At 45.3% G+C, this 21456-nt stretch overlaps 2 protein-coding genes across 3 annotated transcripts in view; both read left to right on the top strand.

Annotated features, from left to right (window-relative positions):
- The window catches only part of LOC139071602 (spectrin alpha chain, non-erythrocytic 1-like), a 337529-nt gene that overhangs the window by 195645 nt on the left and 120428 nt on the right, over positions 1–21456 (top strand). The gene's annotated exons all lie outside the window — the stretch shown is intronic.
- Positions 1–21456, top strand: part of plppr3b (phospholipid phosphatase related 3b) — an 89070-nt gene that overhangs the window by 11746 nt on the left and 55868 nt on the right. For both annotated transcript variants that reach the window (XM_054738615.2, XM_054738614.2), the window contains exon 2: positions 17621–17723. In XM_054738615.2, coding sequence (XP_054594590.1) covers positions 17631–17723 — 93 coding nt within the window. In that variant the 5' untranslated portion in view covers positions 17621–17630. The remainder of the gene's footprint in view (positions 1–17620; positions 17724–21456) is intronic.

Consider the following 21456-nt stretch of genomic DNA (forward strand, 5'->3'; position numbering starts at 1 on the left):
CTTGAACCAAAATATAGGGGGCAGAAGGAGATGTTTTTCCAGACACCAAGAAAAATTAAATGCCAAACACCCCCCCTGCCAAGTGTGTCACTGTGAGTTGAAAACAAAAATTATTCTTGTGCAAATATTGGTGTAGTAACCTTTAATACTAGTTATTAAAATGCAGCAGTTGCTGGATTGGTGCAGGTCAAAGTGGAGTGCATCAAATAAAACAATATTAACAAAGGTGAGACGTGTCATAATCCCCCCCCCCCCACCCCCACCCCCCCACCCCACACACACACACACACAGCTGGAAAAGTTCCTCGGGGAAACACTGAATTGTTTATTTTTTAAGAAATAAATATTAATTATTGAAAGATGATTTACCTGTCTTTGAAACGTGGATCCAAAAGAGTTGCAACTGCATAAAATGGCTCCTCCTCAATGGTGCAGAACTGCTTATTGACAACCTCAAGGACTGTGCTTTTCATAGTTTTGATGCCAGTGTCGTTCTCGTTTTCTCGAGAAAGAAGGCATTTTAGTACGGTGACAGATGGGATGACTTCGGCTGCAGATGAGGTGGAAGAACTCAGCTGTCTTGCCAGTTCCTCAAATGGTTCCAAGACAGTAACAATCTTCTCCAGCACGGATCACTGATTAGCTGTCAGGGTGGCTGGTAGTTCGTGGTCAGCTCCATATGCTGAAATGGACCTCTTCTGCTCCAATAAACTTTCAGCCATGTAGTAGGTTTTGTTCCACCTTGTGGACACATCTTGTTGCAAACGCTTAGTTGGAACTTTTAGCTCCTTCTGAATATCCTCCAGGTGTGTAGTGGCAGTTGGTGAGTGCTTAAAGTGGGAAACAATCTTCCTACCTTTCGCCAGAGCATCACTTACAGTTCCCTGGGACAGCAACCCTTCCTTCACCACCAACTGGAGACTGTGTGAAAAGCACCCCAAACTTTTTATATTCATTTCTTCCATGGCTTTTTTCATGTTGCTTGCATTATCGTGCAAGACAATGTGCCCACAGGACTTTGGCATTTTCCATTTTTCCAGCATTCCCTGAATTGCTTCGGCGATTGCTTTTCCTGTATGAGATCCACGAATCTCATTAGCATGTAGCACCGCACTTTGGGCCGCATAACGAGTGTCTACCCAGTGTGCCGTCAAACTCATTAAAGACATAGGTGACACGTCTGAGGTCCAAATGTCTGTTGTAAAACTTATTGCAGCAACGTCTTCTAGCTTGTGTGAAATATGCTGACTCACGGTTTCATATAGTTTGGGGAGCAGCGTCTCAGCGATGAACTTCCATCCTGGCAAAGAGTAACGTGGCTCCAAATGTTCAACGAGGCGGTGAAAGCCAGCGTTTTCTATAACGGACAGCGGCTGGTCATCCAGGACAATAAATTCTAAAACTTTGTCCGTTATTGCAGTGGCCTTCTTGCTGTCTTGGGTATATTTGTCGTGGCTCTTAATCAAAATCAAAATCAAAAGATACTTTAATAATCCCAGAGGGAAATTAGAGACTTAAGGCAATAAATTCTTCATGCTCTTTATGTGCCGACAGCCCAAGTGCTTAATAAGGTTGCTCGTGTTCAATTTGGCAGCATTCACACCTCCCCTGGAAACTTCTGCCCTGCATATTAGGCATGTAGCCGTTCTGCTAGTCGGGTTTTCTGAAGAAAAGAAAAGCCAAATTGCTGACATACTGCTAATGCTAAGCGCTAGCAAAACAATGACTCACGTGCAGCGTGTCCCGCTCTGCCTAGCAAGATTGTGTCACTTCCTTTGTCTGTGTGTTGTGGAGTTGGTCAGGGGAAGATCCCGTTTACTTGGTATCAGTTCATGTTTAGAAATAAGTACTCGCAGATTAAAATACCCTCATTTTTGCCCGAATCACTAAGTATTTCCGATGCTAGCATCGACATCAGCCCATCCCCACTTCAGCTCCTACTTTTTGTGCTCTAATTCCTCTTAAAACCTGCTTTTTCCTGTCACCGATCTCCGGATTCTGTGATTTTGTTGGACCTTTGTTTATTTTTTGGATTATTTGACTTGTTGGACCTTTATCTGGAATAGAAATATTTCGGATCCGACAGAGGCAGCTCAGCTAAAGTGTAAGCAACCTTGAAGCTATCTTGAATGTCTGTCCTCCAGTTCCTTCTGCCCCACAATGACGCCTTTACGCTTTCTAAAGCAAATAAAATAATTGAAAACCTTAAAGAGGATATACGATGACTCTCTGGTGAACTGCAAAAGCTACAGTTCTGATGAGAGTTAAAGAGAGAGATTCAAAGTCAGTTAGAAAAAAGACAAAGTTGCTACAATTTAAAAGGGAATGAGGGATTTATAAAACCGAGATTTAGCACTAAAAAGTTGTGTTTCTATCTAACACAAAAAATAATGAGGACCTCAGAGACTTATGTTAAAGCACTGTGCATGTAACATTTATTTTGCATTTCAACATGTGCTCTAGAACAAACCTGCACTCTCCCCAGTCATGGTTAGCTGCACACCCCAACACAGAGCACGTACCAATCGATACCAGCACAATGGATCGCTACTGCAATATACTACCGTAAATCCTCTAATACAGGCCCGGGCCTTTATTTGACTCAAGCTCATCAAGCTCCAGGCCTTTATTGGAAGGAGGGCCAGTATTAGAGGCAGGCCTCTATTTCTAATTGAGCAAAATGAACTAATGGTTCGCTGGAGTTTTTGACAATTAAAATTGCGCCCACATTTTCAAAGTTAAACACATTTCTTTTAACAACGGTAGTTTCTGCTTCAGCCCTCTCCCCCCTCCCCCTGCGCAGCGGCAGCAAACTCACTGATGCGCCTGCAGCCTCTCGGAGTTCCTGCTGCTCTAAACATGAAAATAATTATTTCATTTCCTGTTCCTCACTTCTGATTACCTTCAATGGTGTCTGTTTGTTGCAACCAGCAGGTACAAAAACTAACTTGTTTTTATTTGACTATTTTTCTGTCCTGTCTGTTTATTATCTTCCTGCATCTCCTCTCAATCCTAAAGAGAAACTGCTACCTGGGTTCATATATATTCACCTCATGAGTTACCTTTGAACTGCAGTTCTAAAAGATCTACCGACCGCAAAAACAGTGGAGCGCTCGCTGTTTGGCGGCCGTATCAGTGATCAGTGCGTCGGAGTACAAGGTGATGCGCGCAGCGCCCCGCTCCACAGCAGCGAAACGCATCAGGAGCTTGTCACCTGCTGATAGCAGGCCGCTGTCTTTTCCGAGGGCTGCATCTTGCCGGTCATTATCACGTGACAGCGACTAGTCGACGACAGGCATAACAAGTGACAACAGTAATCCCTCGTTTATCGCGGTAGATGCGTTCCAGACCTGGCCGCGATAGGTGAAAATCCGTGAAGTAGGGACTCCCAGCATGCCCCTCGCGGGGATTCCCTGCACGTTGCACCTACGTCACAAACCGCGGCTATAAACGGATGTCGCCTTTCCAGCTCACCTCTCAGTCATCGTTTCTTCAGATTCATGATCAGAGTTTCCCACCTACCGATCAATCCAACGAACTATCAGCTCATAGTAAGTTATCTTACTTACTTCTGGAAAGCCCGGCATTTCCGTGTCACTTCGTTGACGCTCGAACGCTCGGGGGTTTCCTAGAGCAGCCGGCGTTTCACCGACGCTATCACTTCCGCGTCTGTGAAACCACGCTCCCTATTGAATTATCGTATGATCACATTCTCTATTTGTGGGTAAAACTCAAGAAAAAAATTTTTTTACTTGTTTTTTTTTTGTTTTATTACAAAAAGTGCATTTCATGATGAAAGTGATGAAAAAAACAAGAATTTCTTGATATTTCACATAGAAAAATACCGCAAATCAGTGAAAAATACGCGAATCTGCGAATTCCCCCTGAAAAATGCTCCAAAGAAAAAATCCGCGAAGCAGCGAATCCGCGATGAACGAACCGCGAAGTAGCGAGGGATCACTGTATAGTGAAGTTGACTAGTTCATACACCCCCTACTGCTGCTCCCCAGAGTGTTCTGCAGCATAATCAGCACGTTCTCTTTGAACTTGATAGTGTAATGACCTGGCTGGGGTTGTAAGCCAGGTGCATTCTGGGTATTGTGTTATATGTGTTTCCTATCGTTCTGCTAGTTCCTATGTGCTGATTTGCGTGTTGTGTGAGTGTTATGTAAGCCACAGGGAAGGTGATGTGTGTTCTGTGGAGCGGGTTGAATTAGCATGGTTAACTGACACCGTGACTCTGTGTGGTAGGAGCGTGATAGAGGTTCGTGTCTGTAGCGTTACAAAGCATTGAAGAAAAAGCCCAATAAAGGTCTGCGTGAACCTCTACTGCCTCCTGCTGGTTGATTTGGGGACTATAACCCTGCCGCTGGGACGCTCATACTTGCTTGTCACCACATTCCACCCGGCCACAATAAGAGACCGGCCATTATTTACCTCCGCTGACTCCGACACCGGCCAGAATTGGAGACCCGGCCTTTAATTGAATACCGGCCTGTATTAGAGGATTTACGGTATATCTCCCTTTTTAAAGTTCAGAACCTCAGACACATGAAATGAAATTATTGCACTTAGCTTATTCTCATTTTACAACTTCCTGAGTGCTCGAACGATTCTCCAAAAAATCAGCAGTTCAGATTTTTTAATTTTATTTTTTTATACTTATAATGCTAATTCAGACTCTCGTTTATTCAGATATCAGCACTAACAAAATGAGCAACACTGAACATCTGATCTCTAAGTAACCTGTTATCAGGGCTTATTCGATCAGTTCATTTTATAGTCTTTGTACTTTGTAGGAAACTTGACCTGTCTTCCACTTCTTGTAGTAGTGGAGATGGGTCTGGACTTGGTGTCATCAACGGAGTATGTGTCTGCTTCCATCTGGGCCTGTGAGTCAGATTTGTTTCCCTCAGGTTCCTCCAGTGGCTCCACCCCCTCCCCTCTCTGAAGACCTGGATCTATTCTCCTGAAGTGACGTCTGTTCCTCCTGAGAACACTACCATCAGGCATTTTGACATCATATGATTGAGGTTCCACTCTTTTATCCTTGACTGTAGCTGGCATCCATCCTGTGTGCGTCGTCATGTGAACCGTGGTACCAGGAACAAACTCAGGCAGAGGTTTTGAGTGTTGATTGTAATAATGTTCCTGTCTGGCCTGGAGATGTTTCAACCTTAGGTGAAATCTTTCTGGGATCGCAGGTTGCAGTACAGCAGTCGAGCTCGGCAATGTGCTCCTCAAGAAGAACAAGAAGAAGAAAAGATCTTTTCTATAGCGCCTCTCAAGATAAAAACCACGAGGCGCTTCACAAATCAAAAAATGTAAAAAAGAATTTAGAAAATGATTAAAAATATATTTAAAATGAGCAAAAATAGACAATTGTGATTAAAAATGTAAAGAAAGAGAGAGAGTGAACAGGAAAGAGGGAAACCAGTGGATCCTGAGGAAGGTGGAATAGGTGGGGAGAGCAGAACAAGGAGAGGGGGATGAAGGTCATACAAAAGCCTGAACAGGTGAGTCTTCAGCTGCTTTTTAAAGGAGACCATGGAGTCCAATGATCTCAGGCTCAGGGGGAGAGAGGTCCAGAGTCTGGGGGCCACAGCAGCAAATGATCTGTCACCTTTGACCTTTAGCCTGGTGCTGCACAACCAGTAGGCTTTGATCGCTGGACCTCAGGGACCTGCTGGGGGTGTAGGGACTAAGAAGATCACCAATGTAAGATGGTGCTTGTCCATGTAAGGCCCTATAGACCAGAACCAGGATCTTGAAATGAACCCTGAAGTTGACTGGCAGCCAGTGAAGCTGGAGGAGAAGCGGGGTGATGTGGGTGTGTTTGGAGGACTTGGTCAGAAGCCGAGCACAGGCGTTCTGAACCACCTGTAGACGGTTCAGGGAGGTTCTGCTCAGACACGTGAAAAGAGAGTTAACAGTAGTCTAAGCGTGAGGAGATGAAGGTGTGGAGAACTGTCTCAAGTTCAGAGCGGGACAGAATGGGAATCAGCTTAGCAACGTTCCTGAGATGGAAGAAGGAAGAGCCAACAAGAGAACTGACATGAGAATCCAGGGTGAGAGCTGGGTCAAAGGTCACGCCAAGATTCCTGACGGAAGGTTTGGTGTGAGAAGCAAGCTGACCAAGAGAGTCTCTGACTTTGGGAACCAGCTTGTCTGGGGCACAGATGAGGATCTCAGTCTTATCTTCATTCAGCTGAAGAAAGCTCCCACCATCCAGGTTTTGATAGAGTCTAAGCAGGTGTGTAACAGCTGCAGCTTAGACATCTCATGGGGCTTAAAGGAGATGTACAGTTGGATGTCATCTGCATAAAGATGGAAGGAGATTCCTTTGAAGGAGCTCAGGATGTGCTGAAGAGGAAGCAGATAGAGGAGGAAGAGCAGAGGCCCCAGCACAGAACCTTGTGGGACACCATGGGTAAGAGAGGTGGTGGAGGACCTAAACTTGGAGACGGCCACAGAAAAGGAGCGCTCAGAGAGATAAGAGGAGAACCACTCCAGAGCAGATCCTGATAGGACTACCCAACACTATACCCATAAGCACTTCAGCAAGTGAAAATTCAGTACCAGTTACTGGCGTATTTCTGAGTGACAACAGGGCTAAATGTGGATCTGTCCCTGATTGTAATGCTTTTTTCAGTGTGTATTTCATGATTTTCATCATACTCTCTGCTAGCCCATTTGACAGTGGAAATCCAGGACTTGAATTCATTAGTTTTATGCCACAGGATGCTGCAAACATTCTTATTTCAGAGCTAGCAAATGGAACGTGGTCACTCACCAGTTCTCTGGAGATCCCATGCCTGACGAAAACTGCTTTCATTTTCTGTATGACGGTGTAAGCTGTCCTGTCAGCCAAATGCAGCACTTCAGGATATTTAGACAGATTGTAGAATATCACCAGATAGGATTGTCCTTTTAGCTCAAAAATATCAGCTCCCACTTTGAGACAAGGTTACTCCGGTATCTCATGTGGAATGAGTGGTTCTTTGGCATTTTGTGGCTGAAGCTATTGACATGGAGCACACGTTTCCACCATGTGTGCAGTGTCGTAGGTCTTTCCTGGTCAATACGTGATTTTCCGAGCTTGAGCTTTCATCCTCTGTACTCCTTGGTTTGCAAGATGTAATCTGTCAAGCATCATTTGTTTGGCTTTTGCAGGTGTAGCGTTGTGGATTTATGCTCTTTTATGAAAGAGAAACCATGCTACGTATTAATTCGGAATATTAATTTTTAATAAATCAATAACCAAATTTTATATTGTTCAGAAGACTCAAAGGTTGTTTTCATCGATAAACTGCCGATAATATCTGAGTGTCTGTGTTTCAGTTCAATGAGGAAACAAGTTTGAAGGTTTAACAGTTTTAATTCTTCAAATTAAACTAATGATTTTGAAAATTGACAAACAGGAAATAACAATCACATTGGCAACTTTGTGGGACAATCTTTAACAGTTGATATGCTGTTCTTGCTCAAATAGACCTTCTGGTGAATTTATGAAGATTGAGAATGTTGTGAGTTGTGGGAGTGATATGAGGTGAGATGGATGCGTGTGTGCATCTGATTTTGCTTCAGGAAGAAACAGGTGTCTGAGTGAAAAGTGATGGTTTGAATAAACTTAGGTTTAGTTGGAAAAGATGCATCAAAACACTAAACACCGTGCTGTCTCACCGAACTCTTGTGGACCCTCTTTCGGATCCGGGCCGTGGAGGATGTTGTGGTTCATCCAGATGACACCGGCGGCTGACAGGAGACGTAGGTGTCGAACGGAACCGGTCCAGAGTTGCCCTCGGTACACGTTGATGGTAAAGCGTTTTGTCGACGCGCTTTCTTAAGTTAATTCACTCAGAAATTAAAAGACTCGGTAATGAGTCTGCGTTAGAAGTCGCGATTCAGCTATTCTGCCTGGCTTGGCAGGAACAGCGTGAAAGTGGGGGAAGAACGAGCCAACAGGCTCTGCCCCCCCTTTGGTTTTCAGGTCCGCTCTCTTTCGTTGTCCAACACGAACTGGAATCATAAGACTGAAACTTACCAAAAACCTTTCTCTTCTCAAAGCAAACGTGTGCGTCATCAAATGTGTCTGGAGTTTACTGTGGGAAGATGTGTGTGAGTGTGTGTGAAGGTCAGTACCACACATTCAACATTATCTAGTTAAGTGTGGATTCATTAATCCATTATAATTACCCCAAAGCATAATAGTCATTCATTTGATTAAACACATTTATAATGAGCAAAATGATAATGGTTACTTTAACATTAAAATCAAGAAAAAGAAGTTTAAACTTTATGTTTTGACTTGGTCTGGGTACAACTCATGGAAACACATCTTCTGGTAGACTGCAGGTGGCTGATGTTATGGTTTCCTCCCAGACTCGCTGGCGTTCAGGTCTTAATCTGTGGGTGAAAGTTCTCAATGACCCAGCTTTGACCCAGCTGCGTCCAGCACCACCTTTGTGGTAGAAAACCCATATTTCCTCACGTTACACAGGAATAATAATCTTTTCACCAGCCATGATTATTCCGTCTCTGATGCCGAAGATGTCTCGCATCGACCAATACTGGTGAAGATTAGTGGCCACGGTGCTGTGTCTTTTAGGCCACACTTTATAGTGCATCTCTGTCAGATCCTGCAGCACTTTATTGCTGGCGGTTGCCTCTGTGGTAGTCTCCGCATCAGTTGTTGCTGTAGCTTCAATCATGTGAACAACTCTCTCATCAAAATGGTCCTCTGCTGCCTCCTCTTGGCAGTTTCTGGCAACAGCACGAGACAGGGTGTCAGCGACATGCATCTCTTTGCCTGCTGTGTATGTTATCCTGAGATTGTAGCGCTGAAGCTGTAGCAACATGCGCTGAAGGCGTGCTGATGCTTTGTTCAGGTTCTTCTTAAAGATGACCTCCATTGGTTTGCGGTCAGATTGGACATTCACTGTGTTGCCATACACATACTGATGAAAGTGTTTAGTTGCAAAAACAATTGCAAGAAGCTCCTTTTCAATCTGAGCGTAATTTTTCTCAGACTCACTGAGTGCACGTGACACGTAGGATAGTGACCTTGGGTCTCATTTATCAAACATGGCGTAGAATCCTTACTAAAACTGTACTTAAGCTCAGCAAAAAAAAAAAGTACTTGCCAAGCAGGTGTGTGATCTGTCAAACATGGAGTACGCACAGCTGCGCGCAACCTCCGCTTCATAAATCAGAGACTAACCAGAATGTTTCTCAGCTGCTTTTTAGTCACATCCCGCCCTCACCACGCCCACTTACTGCCATAAATGGTCAATGCAAAGTGCCTTGTGGACCTCATGCATGTACATAAGCCGGCTGTTGCAGCGCTCCACCAATGACATGGCGACCGTAGATCAAGGCAGCTCAAGGAAGCGCTATTTCACAGAAGCAGAAGTTGAGGTACCTGTGGGTGAGGTGGAGAAATGAAAGGAAGTGCTTTTGCAAAACAAATAAGAGAAAATCCACGGAGTGGCACAGCGCTGCTGAAGTCGTCAATGCTGACTTCTTCAGAGAGATCTGTGGCGGATATAAACAATGGTCCAATCAGGATTCGATCCCCAGACTCCCGGGTGAAAGTCACACACGCTAACCAGTCACCCAAACGGAGATCTCCCCTGTACAGGTAGCCAGGTCACATGATCAATCGGGTCACAGTGACAGGACACACACTGTCACAGACGCATGATGTTCTATTGTTATAAAACCTCTTAAAAGTTTTTATCACAGAGGAGGCAGCGCTCATTTCTGCTTTTAGTCTGACGGCGCGCCGGAGTTTGCGCAGCGTCCGCGCTTATTGAATCTGGGTGTGTGTGTGTGTGTGTGTGTGTGTGTGTGTGTGTGTGTGTGTGTGTGTGTGTGTGTGTGTGCGTGCGGCACAGCTCCATGAGCCGCTCCAGTCACCGAGTCTCATTATTGGCGCTATTTAAACCAACGTTGTGAAATAACTTCTGCCCAGCCCAGATGTGCTCACTTGTGCACCCGTGAGCCGTGGTTCAGCTGGAACGCGTCTGACCTCTGACAGACGCACTCTGAACTTCAGATCTTCAGCGCGCTGTTAATAGCCTGAATGGGAATCATGTCTTGTTATTTAGTTACATCTACAATGTTCTGTGTGTGAGGTTTACAACGTCAGAACACCTGCATGAGACAGGTGTTAATTACAACCGGAACTTCCGGTTCCGGTTGAGTGAACGCTGGCGCGTCTCGCTGCCGCTGCTCGCTGGCAAACAAACTTTTTGTATTTTTTTTCTTCTTTTTCACCCTGGTCACATCCCTGTGTCGGTGAAAACTCATTTTCACCTACCTGCTCAGCTTGCGTTCTGGTTGCACATCACCACCTCCCTGCTCCACTCCATAATGTGGTCCAGCAGGATTTCTGTGTGCCTCTCACTGGCCTGGATCATCCTGTCGCTCATTCTTCTGTCCGTGGATGGCCTTCTCCAGTACTCGGCGGCGGAGCTCTTCAACCTCCGCTTTCGCTACTCCGGATCTCCACCACCAGCTCTGTGCCTCTTCCCCGACATCACCTTCCAGCCTCGCCGTCGGTATATCCATCGGGGGTCCCGGCGGAACCTCCATCTCGACGGCTCCAAAGGAATACCCTCCTTCTGGTCCACGACTAGCCGGCGGCTACCCAGGAATACCTGCCGAGCTGCCGACTCCAGCGTGTTAGCCCGGCTGGCTAGTCGGACTAATGCTCCTGTCGCCAGGGACTTCCGCACTGCTAATTTTGGTCTTCTCAACATTCGCTCCCTCTCTGGTAAAGGACATCTCCTCCAAGATACCATCAGTGACCATAAGCTAGACTTTCTTTGTCTGAACGAAACATGGCAACAACCCGGCGACTGCTCACAACTCAATGACTACTCCTCCCGGATTTGTTTACCTCTCCAAACCCCGTGGGTCGGGCCGCGGCGGTGGTCTCGCGATACTCTATCGCGAGACTTGGAAGGTCCTTCCCGTAAGCCTTCCTCCTCTCACCACTCTGGAATGCCTCGCCTGTCAACTCTCCGGCCCGACCCCCACAATAATTGTCACTGTTCATCGTCCCCCCAAGTTCAGCCCTGAGTTTTTAAAAGAACTCTCTGCTCTTTTATCCCATCTGTCCGCCCTTTCCCCAAATGTAATTTTACTTGGTGATTTTAATATTCATATGGACACACGGCCCTCCCCCTCAGCAAAGACTTCTCCTCATCTTTGGACAGCCTCAGTTTTCATCAATATGCCAATTTTCCCACTCACATTAAAGGTCACACCCTGGATTTGATCTGCTGCTCCGGCCTGACCCCCTCCAACTGTACAGCTGACCCGCTCCCTTTCACGGACCACTTCCTCATCTCCTTTTCTGTTCCCCTCCGTCTCTCCATCATCAAGTCACCACGTATCATTTCTTTTCGTAATATTATGGACATCGATCTAGCCTCCCTGTCCTCCAGTTTTGCCACCCTGACCCCTAATTTGTCCTCTACTCCCGATGATCTTGTCATTCAGTACAATAACGGTCTGGTTTCTATCCTTAATTCATTTGCTCCCATCAAATCCCGCTCTGTACATTTTACTCGGTCTGCTCCATGGTTCACCCCTGCCCTTCGCTCCTTGAAAGCTACCAACCGGAGGCTTGAAAGACTCTACAAGAAAACCGGTCTCACCATCCATAAAGACTTATATTCTGCTCAGATTTCTCTCTACAAGGACTCCATCTCCCATGCCAAATCTCAGTATTACTCCGGTCTCATCTCGTCCAACTCCAGCAACACTAAAACATTATTTTCCATCATGAACAGCATTTTTCAGCCTCCCGACTCCTTACCCATCCATCTTTACTCTTCAGAAACCTGTAACTCTCTCCTTCAGTTTTTTAATGAGAAGGTCAATAGAATCCATCTCTCTTTACCTCATTCCTCCCCTCCCTCTCCTGATTTATTTGAACCCACCATTCCGTTCTCCTCCTTTGAACTTCCCCATCCCTCAGAAATATTAGATTACATCACCAAATCCAAACCTTCCACCTGTCAACTGGACCCTATTCCAACTGTTTTAGTTAAATCCTGCCTTTCTTCTCTGCTCCCTTTTATAACAGCCATTATTCATTCCTCACTATCCTCTGGTACGGTCCCATCCCTATTCAAATCCGCTTCAGTCAGCCCTATTCTAAAAAAACCTGGTTTAGATCCCAATGATTTCAATAACCTCCGTCCCATTTCCCATCTTCCCTTCATTTCCAAAGTCCTTGAGAAAACTGTTGCATCTCAGCTCCATTCACATCTCACCCGCAATAACCTTTATGAACAGTTTCAGTCTGGCTTCCGTCCCCACCACAGCACAGAAACAGCTCTCATCAAGATCACTAACGACCTACTCATTGCTGCTGATTCTGGTTTAATCTCTATTCTTATTCTCCTCGATCTGAATGCGGCCTTTGACACCATTTCTCATCCCATCCTCCTCAATAGACTCTATTCCTTAGGCATCACTCACACCCCCCTCCGCTGGTTTCAATCTTACCTTACTGGCCGCACTCAGTTCATCCAGTTAAAATCCTTTACCTCAGAACCCTCCCCAGTCAAGTCAGGTGTGCCCCAGGGCTCTGTCCTGGGGCCCCTCCTCTTCATAGTATATCTCCTCCCTATCGGCAAAATCTTCCGCAAATTCAATATCCAGTTTCACTGCTTTGCGGATGACACCCAGCTCTACATTTCCAGTAAGCCCAACTCAACTCTCCCACCATCCTCCCTTACACTCTGCCTCTCTGAAATCAAATCATGGTTCACCTCTAATTTCCTCAAACTCAACGGCAATAAAACTGAACTTCTTCTAGTTGGCACTAACTCCACCCTCTCAACATCTGACAGCTTTTCTTTAACTATTGACAGCGCCATAGTCTCCCCCTCACCTCATGTCAAGAGTCTGGGTGTCATTCTCGACAGCTCCCTTTCTTTTCAGGCTCACATTAATAACATAATTCGGTCAGCATACTTCCATCTACGTTCCATAAACCGTCTTCGTCCCTCACTGACCCCTCACACTGCCGCCATTCTCGTCCACAGCCTCGTCACCTCCCGTATCGACTATTGCAATTCACTTCTTTATGGTCTCCCCAACAAACTCCTTCATAAACTGCAACTGGTCCAGAATTCAGCAGCCCGTATTATCACCAGAACCCCTTCCTTTCACCACATCACGCCGGTTCTCCAGCAGCTCCACTGGCTCCCAGTTAAATTCAGGCCCATCTTCAAAATTCTCCTCCATACCTTCAAAGCAATCCACAACCTCTCTCCTCCATATATCTCAGACCTTATAAGTATTCACACCCCATCCCGTTCACTCAGATCTTCTTCTTCCATCCATCTTGCGGTTCCTTCTGCCCGTCTTGCTACCATGGGGAGCAGAGCTTTCAGCCGCTCTGCTCCTCGACTCTGGAACTCTCTTCCCCCAGACATCAGGAACATCGACAGTTTTACCCTTTTCCAATCAAAACTCAAAACACATATGTTTAAATCTGCCTACAACCTCTGATTTTATTGAAATGTTTCTCTCTGTTTTTTCTTCTTTGGGTTTTATTATTGTTTTATTGTATTTTATTACGTGTTTTGTGTAAAGTGACCTTGGGTGTCCTGAAAGGCGCTTTGAAATAAAATGTATTATTATTATTATTATTATTATTACAATCTGCCAGAATGACTCGCCACCTTCAGATTCCTCCAACACCGTTAAAAATGATCAAATACGGAACATATCGGCGTGCGCAGGCCAGAGTGCTGAAGCTCGGCGCATTGTTATTATGAAGCTAGGGCACATGTGGAGGACACACACACACACACACACACGCACGCGCAAAAATATACTTGTTTTCAATTACATTTATTGGGCCCACTTACTTTTTCTTAGGCCCACCCACAAATGAGTTTCTGGCTACACTAATGGTGACATATGACAGACTTCTCTGAGCTCCGCAGCCATTACACTTTGCAGCTCGCGCACCCCCGGGGGTGCGCGCACCACACTTTGGGAGTCCCTGGACTGTATTTTTCCCTTGCTGAATTTTATGTTTGCTTTCCTGGCTGTTTCCATCACCCTTTTCAGGATGACATCATGCTCTTCAACCGATGCTGCGACTAGTATCATGTCATCTGCTAAGATGTGCACCCCTTCTATATTTCCAAATGCCTAAAAGTTCTTCTGTTGAAAAACTTCACTGGCAGACTTGATGCCAAAAAGCAGTCTTTTAAAGCAAAACCTCCTCCCCCATGGAGGGCTGAATGTGCACAGCATGGATGATGGCTCATCAAGTTTTAATTGCCAGTATCCACCCTTCTCATCCAGAATGGTGAATATGGATTTTCCTCACAACTTGGATAGAACTTCATCTGGAATGGGTATGAAGAAATGTTCCATTTTTATTGCTTCATTTGGGTCCCTAGGGTCCAAACACACCCTCAAAGAGCCATTTTTTTCTTTGTGACAACAAGATTGCTGACTGACTTTTTTGTTCTGTTACTGGAGCTATGACTTCTGTAGTGATCTGATTTTGTATATGTATACACTGTAATTAGATCTAAGTAATTAATCAGAAGAGGTTGTTTTTATCACCAGGGAGTTTACTTAAACACTCTGTATTGACTGAGAGACAAGAAAAGAGAGAGTTGGGATCGTTTAAGAATCTTTAATTTCTATAATTATAAATTCTTACAATCTACCAGAACTGTCTCAATGATGGATGCATATGGATTTGGATGTTTCGTGTTGGTGTGTGTGTGTTTGTTTTGTTCAGAATCTCTAGGCTGACGTAGCGAATCTGGTTATGACTAGGCTACCACGAAGCTTCAGAAGCTGATGACATGAGCCGCCATTTTGTGCCGTGACCACGTACCTATGGAGTCTCTCGCGGTCAGATCAGGAGTGTCAGGTCCTAGAACCCCCCTTGGTGCTGGGCTGATGAAACAGTAGTGCAGCACGACAAACCAGTCTACGGATAGCTCCGGTAGTAGTAGCAGATCTCGGCGGGTTCAGCTCTTATTGTGAAGGAACCGTCGTCTTGTTGTTCAAACGACAGAAATTTCCAGCTTGACAGTTCTCAGCTTAAAATAGGAAAGTACAGCTGGCCAGCCTGTAACTTTCTTAATGATGACAATGGAAATCCTTAGGACCTCCAATTGAACGGAACTGAGGTTAAAATGGAACTGAGTATAAAATGGCGTTGCCTTGTTTTATATCCCCTAATTGTTTACAAATCTTAGTAAACCGGATTGGACGACTTTCATTAAACAACCCAGATTCTGCCCTACCACAGATGAAAGTTCTGATTGGTTGAGAACAATGTGTCATGCGTTTCCATGGTAATGTAGATCAGTCTGTCTGGTGCAGTCCTGTTTATTCATTAAACACATAACTCATGACATCTTTATTTCACAGATCATTCACCTGATTATTAATGATCAACATATGCTCTGATTAGCTTCATCACGAATAAAGTACTTTGATTAATTAATGGAAAAAGTTCTTCTTCTCTTCTTCTGTCTCTTCTCCTGGAATGTAAACATACTGAAACAAGCGTCCGACCTTGGCGATTCCAACACGTTGTTACTGTGTGAAGGGGCAGCTGTTAAGGGCAGACAATTATAATATTCATAACGCTACACTTCTCTCTCTACAAGATCCTGCAGCATTGTTTTTAATATGTCCATCACAGCAATGGGGATTTTTCTGCACCCATGCCACATTGGGATCTGTGTGGATGTCATGCACACCAGAAAACTCACCAAAGCCAGTAAATTTTTTTTTTTATTTTTTTTTTAAGTAAAGTAAAATTGATGTGCTGCGACCAAATCATCCTTTGTGGCTGGTGGCTTAACTTCGATTATCTCCATTCTCTTTCTTTGTGTCATGCATGTGAGCCTCACCACTACCTCTGGCATCAGGCGCGTTCCTCCATATGCAATGAGAACTGTCTGAGTGGGTTTCAAATGTACTGGACCCAGTGTTTTCTGAAAGCCACTTAAAGATGACACATTAGCATCTGCTCTGGTGTCCAGTTTAAATCTCACAGCTGTATTTTTTTTTCAGCAGTCATGTACCACGCATCATCGGGCTGCTGCTTACTGTGGTTCAACCCCTCACATGCCATGGCTCCAATAGTCTCCACATCTCTTTCAAACAGGTTGAAACTGTTTACGGGTTCCCTGTTGGTACTCATGCAAGCCTTGGCAAAGTGATTGTTTTTGTTGCCCTTGTGACAGATAGCTCCATATGCTGGACACATCCTCGGTTTGTGTGTACCTCCACATCTTCTGCATGCAACATTTTTCTGAACTTGACTTTTGTTTAGCGTTTTGTGCCTTTCTTTCATGTGGGCTTTCATTTCCTCTGAGGTAGCTGCCCCTTTATTCAGTGTCTGTACTGACGCTTCTGGCTGCAGCATTCCCATGACGCATATCTGTGACTTTACAGCTTCTGCTGCTCCGCATATATCCACGGCTTTATCTAGAGTTAAGGCTGTTTCTCTTAAAAGTCTCTCCTTCATGCAAATATTAGATATGCTAAAAACTAGCTTGTCTCTGATAATATAATTTTCACTCGCCCCAAACTCGCAGTTTTTGGACTTTTGCCGTAGTTCTGTCACAAACGTGTCCACTCTGAGCCTCTCCGGTAGTGGCTAAGACCAGAACTGGTGTCGTTCACAGACGATATTTTTTTTCCAACATGAAGTACATTTTGAATGCATCCAAAATACCTTATAATGTTGGCCCATCTTCGCCATCATCAATTTCAACATCAAATAATAATAATAATCATCAAACTTATGTAGCGCTTTATTAGGACACTCAAAGACGCTTGCGTGAACTCTCACATTCACACACTGCCAGTGATGGTAAGCTACTACGTAGCCACAGCCGCCCTGGAGCGGTCTGACAGAGGCGAGGCTGCCATTTTGTACCGTCGGCCCCTCTGACCACCACCAACACAGGCAAGTTGGGTAAAGTGTCTTGCCCAAGGACACAACAGCAGAATACCTGTGGTGGAAGCTGGAATCGAACCTATAGCCCTCCGATCATGAGGCAATCTGCTCTACCACCTGAGCTACTGCTGCCCCAATCAAGGGTATTATAAATCTCAAGAGCCCCTTCCCTGACCGTGTGTAGCAGAATGGCAACTTTTACCGGTTCATCTTTTCCATCGGCTCTCGTGGCTGTCATATAAAGCTTGAACCTCTGCTCCCACCTCTGCCAATTTTCACTCAAATTCCCTGTGAGCTGTAGCGGCGCAGGCTGCTTGAACTGCTCCATGGCTGGCTCCCAGCTTGTAACGGCGTTCAGTCAAAACAGCACTCACTCGACTGAGCTACTTTGTTTCAGCATTGTTGGTGGATGAAAAAGAAAAGAATAAAAAAGAAAATCCCTTCTCTGACACCATGTTGTGTTTCTATCCAAAATAATGAGGACCTCAGAGACTTAAGTTAAAGCACCATGCATGTAACGTTTATTTTGCATTTCAACATGTGCTCCAGAACAAACCCAAACTTTCCCCAGTCATTTGTCAGACATTTACCATTTGTCAGATGGACTGACTCCCTTGAATAAGCAAGTTGTGGGCTTGTGTCTTACAGGTTGGCGAGGATGATGATGATGACGATGACATCCTCCACGGAGAAGATGAAGAAACCTCCAAAAGACAGTCTGACTCTACTTCCATGTTTCTACTTTGTAGAGGTGAGAAACAAACTAATAGTTGCATGACACACACCACCATCCAAACTTCACCACAGGTGAGGTGCATCACCTCCTCAGTCAATGAGTCAATCAAACATCACTTGTACAGCACTTTCCATTTACAAAAAGTACAGCTCAAAGTGCTTTACAGGTTAAAGTCACCCCATATAACCCATAATCACATAATTTCCCCAAAAATATAAAACTGACATCTGCCCCCCCCCCCCAATCCCACAACCCATTTCCTAAGGAACGCACAAACACACACAATCACACACACACGAACAACAAATACACACACACACACACACACACACACACACACACACACACACACACACACACACACACACACACACACACACACACAAAACTTAAAAAAATAAATAAAATAAAACATCATAAGCTAACACTAGGCTGAGTTCAGATGGGTTAGGTAACTGATGACACACCATCACACCTCGTTAGGAGTCAATCGATGGCAGCAGCCAAGGCATCAACCCAGGGCTCCCAGGGAGGTAGAGCGAAAAACCCCACCACCGCCTGAGCACTCCCCGAGGTGTGCCCAGGCCGCCACAGTCGACCAACACGCCCGAGGCAGAGGGCCCCACAGAGGAAAACACTGGCACGAACAAATCTTCACGATCTTTCTTCCTGGCACTCGCAGAGTACAGACGCTTCTCTTTTTGCTCCCTTATCTTTTTTTCCCAAGGATCTTTGTCCTGTCTGCCCACAGAGCACTTCTTTGCATTTCTTCTGAAAAACCCTATTTTTAACCATGGATTTGATAAATTGGTCATTCAACACGAATGATAAGATTTTTCAACAATGAGAATGGAGCAGGGGGCTCCCACATGCCCGCAGTGGACACATCCGGCGGGGTATAGGCTGGATTCCTGGAAGGAGTGGAAGATCATATGCCTCTCCCAGCTGTCCATTGAGGATATCGAAGACGTGTGGATATTCGGCCTGATGATCACTGGATTTCTTCTTATTGGAGTGGGAGGATATCTGGTTTCTGGAAATTTGGGAAGACGGAAGCGATTGGAGGGCGACCCGCACCCACGGAAAGCACCGTCGGTGTGGAGGCAAAATCTAATTTTTCTGCTGCTTCAGTGCTGCAACATTATATTAATAAGAAATGATTATACCTTGTGTTTTACTACAACATTGTTAAAGCTTCAGATTATTAAGAATGCATTGTTTCAGGTGTGAGATTAGTCGATCAATGAAAAAGAACGTTTGTCACAGACTCCTTGGAAACTCAGAGAGTCCACAAAAAGTGGCATTCAATCGGTTTTATTACTGACATATTTGCGTGAGTTTAGAAAAGAGGCAGATGAGACAGCGTGTCCGACAATTTGGTTTTTCATCTGAAACTATAAGTACATGCCAGGGATGTCTGAGGTGTTTTTACAAACACTGTATAATTAATACTCCTGGACAGAGTATGAATTACACAAAACTCTATGCGGATAGCTGGTTTAGGAGGTCCACTTGAGATGGGCAGACTTGCACTCTTAGTTTGCAATAGTTTCATCAGGTCATTAGCTTGGTGTTCCTGCAAACCTTCAGCGTAGCCGCCACAGACTCCACTGCATCAATCACCTGTCTTCCCAGTGAGTGAAGGGTTAATATCTCTTCTTCAGACATTCTTTTAAAAATAAAAATGACTTTTTCACCAAAATGAATGTAATGAACAGAAAAATCCACCAGATGGCGGCAGAGCGCTGTTGGTGGGTGTGGGCGGGGTGCTGACGTCACCGTGTATTCGTCCGGACTCTTTCAAAATGGCGGCGATCGATGACGTCACCGTGAAGCTTTAAAAACAAAAGTGAATAAAACACTGCTAAAACTGCACGAACGAGTTCAGCGTTTTACTCTTAGGTGTAGCGGATTTTGGGACGCAGAAACGCTGCGTCAAAATGGCTTGACAGGTTGTCGCACACGTATACAGCTGTCTTACCGGGTGGCTAGTTAGCACTGTTATGCTAAGCTAGCGCGGGCCTGGAGCGGCCAGGTTTTAACTATCCAATCCAGCCGGATTGGATCAGCCCGAGCAACTTAACGTTCGTGAGCATTGTCGTTATATTCGGACTATAGCGTTTTGCAGTTTGTGTGTGCAGAGACGCTCTGCAAAGTGTCAAACTTTAGTTATTAGCGATTTAATGCTAGTAAGCTCGACCGGGTTGGTTAGCCGAGAGATCAAAACTGCTTCCGACGGAAGCGGACTTCCAGCGGGATAATTCAATATCTCCTGTTACACAATAAATCATACACAGTGCCACTTACACTAGAGAAAAACATTAAAATAAACAGTATTCTGTCACACTCTGTCCTGTCTTCTCTTATGTTTTAGTCTGTGTCTCCGTTAATTGCTCCCACCTGCCTCTTGTTTCCCAATCACCATAGCTCCCGCTCCTCGTGTATTTAAACCCCTTCTGTTCTGTGTTCCATGTCGAGTCATCGTTTCAGTGTCCAGCGTGTGTCTTTAATAAACATATGTTAAACGGACTTACCTGTTCGCCTTCTTCCTCCCCGCGTTTGGATCCTACCTCCGCTCCACTCACCAGGCACGCTTGTGACAGAATGACTCGACCTTCTGAAGGATCCAGTGGGGAGATTCTCCCATGGAAGTATCTGTTCCAGTTCCTCTCCGCCGACTATTGGCCGGCATCTCCTTCTCCAGCCCCAGCTCCGCCTTGCCGAAGACGGCGTCCCCGACCTTCTGCCTCGGCGTTCCTCTCCACCCTCCCGGAGGCCAGTGGGAGAGTGGACGGGGAGTCGCTTCCTGATTGCTCCAGTTACGTGGGCACCCGCCTGGCTGCGTGCTCTTCCGGAGTTGGCCCACGGCGTGGGGAGAGATGCCGGGCTCCACCGCAGCCCTGTGTCCCAGGACGGAGCTGCGACCTCGCCGCTGCCCCTGCTTGCTCCTCCCAGTCAAGTAGGATCTTATCCACTCAAGTGCCTGGCCCGTAATGCCCACAGACCGCTCCAGACGGTTTATTAGGATGTTATGATCAACGGTATCAAAGGCTGATGACAGGTCCAAGAGCACCAGAACCACAGCATCACCGGAATCATTTGCCAATAAAATGTCATCAAGGACCTTAAGCAGTGCAGATTCAGTGCTATGAAAGGGTTTAAACCCAGATTGAAATACTTCTCCAATTTCCCATTCCTGTAGAAAAGATGTCAGTTGGATAAACACAGCCCTCTCTATGATCTTTGAGATGAAAGGGAGTGTAGATACAGGTCTGTAAGTGTACAAGATTGTTGGGTCCAACCCTGATTTCTTAAGCAGAGGTTGTACCACCGCCCGCTTTAGGGGAGTAGGGACTTCCCCAGATATCAAGCTGCTATTTACAATTTGCAGTACGTGATCACCCACTACAGAAAAAAACTTCTGTCAGTAGCCTTGCCGGGAGAACATCAGTTACTGCCCCTGTTGGCTTAAGTCTCATGACCAGATCCTCAAGCTCTTCAAGAGTTAATGGTTGAAAACCCTCCAGTGCCTTTGGAACACAGAGATCTGCATAGGGGGCATGCTTAAGTAGTGGAATAGAGGCCCTTGTCACCCTTATCTTGTCCACAAAGACATCCAAAAACTTGTTACATGACTCAGTGGTGTACCAGCATTCAGACATCAATTCTGTTTGCTTCACAGCCAGACAGGACATGTTAAAAAAACAAACAAACAAACAAAAAAAAGTCTTAGAAAAAATGGATCTAA

Source organism: Nothobranchius furzeri, chromosome 8 (assembly GCF_043380555.1).
Source record: "Nothobranchius furzeri strain GRZ-AD chromosome 8, NfurGRZ-RIMD1, whole genome shotgun sequence".
Taxonomy (NCBI): Eukaryota; Metazoa; Chordata; class Actinopteri; order Cyprinodontiformes; family Nothobranchiidae; genus Nothobranchius; species Nothobranchius furzeri.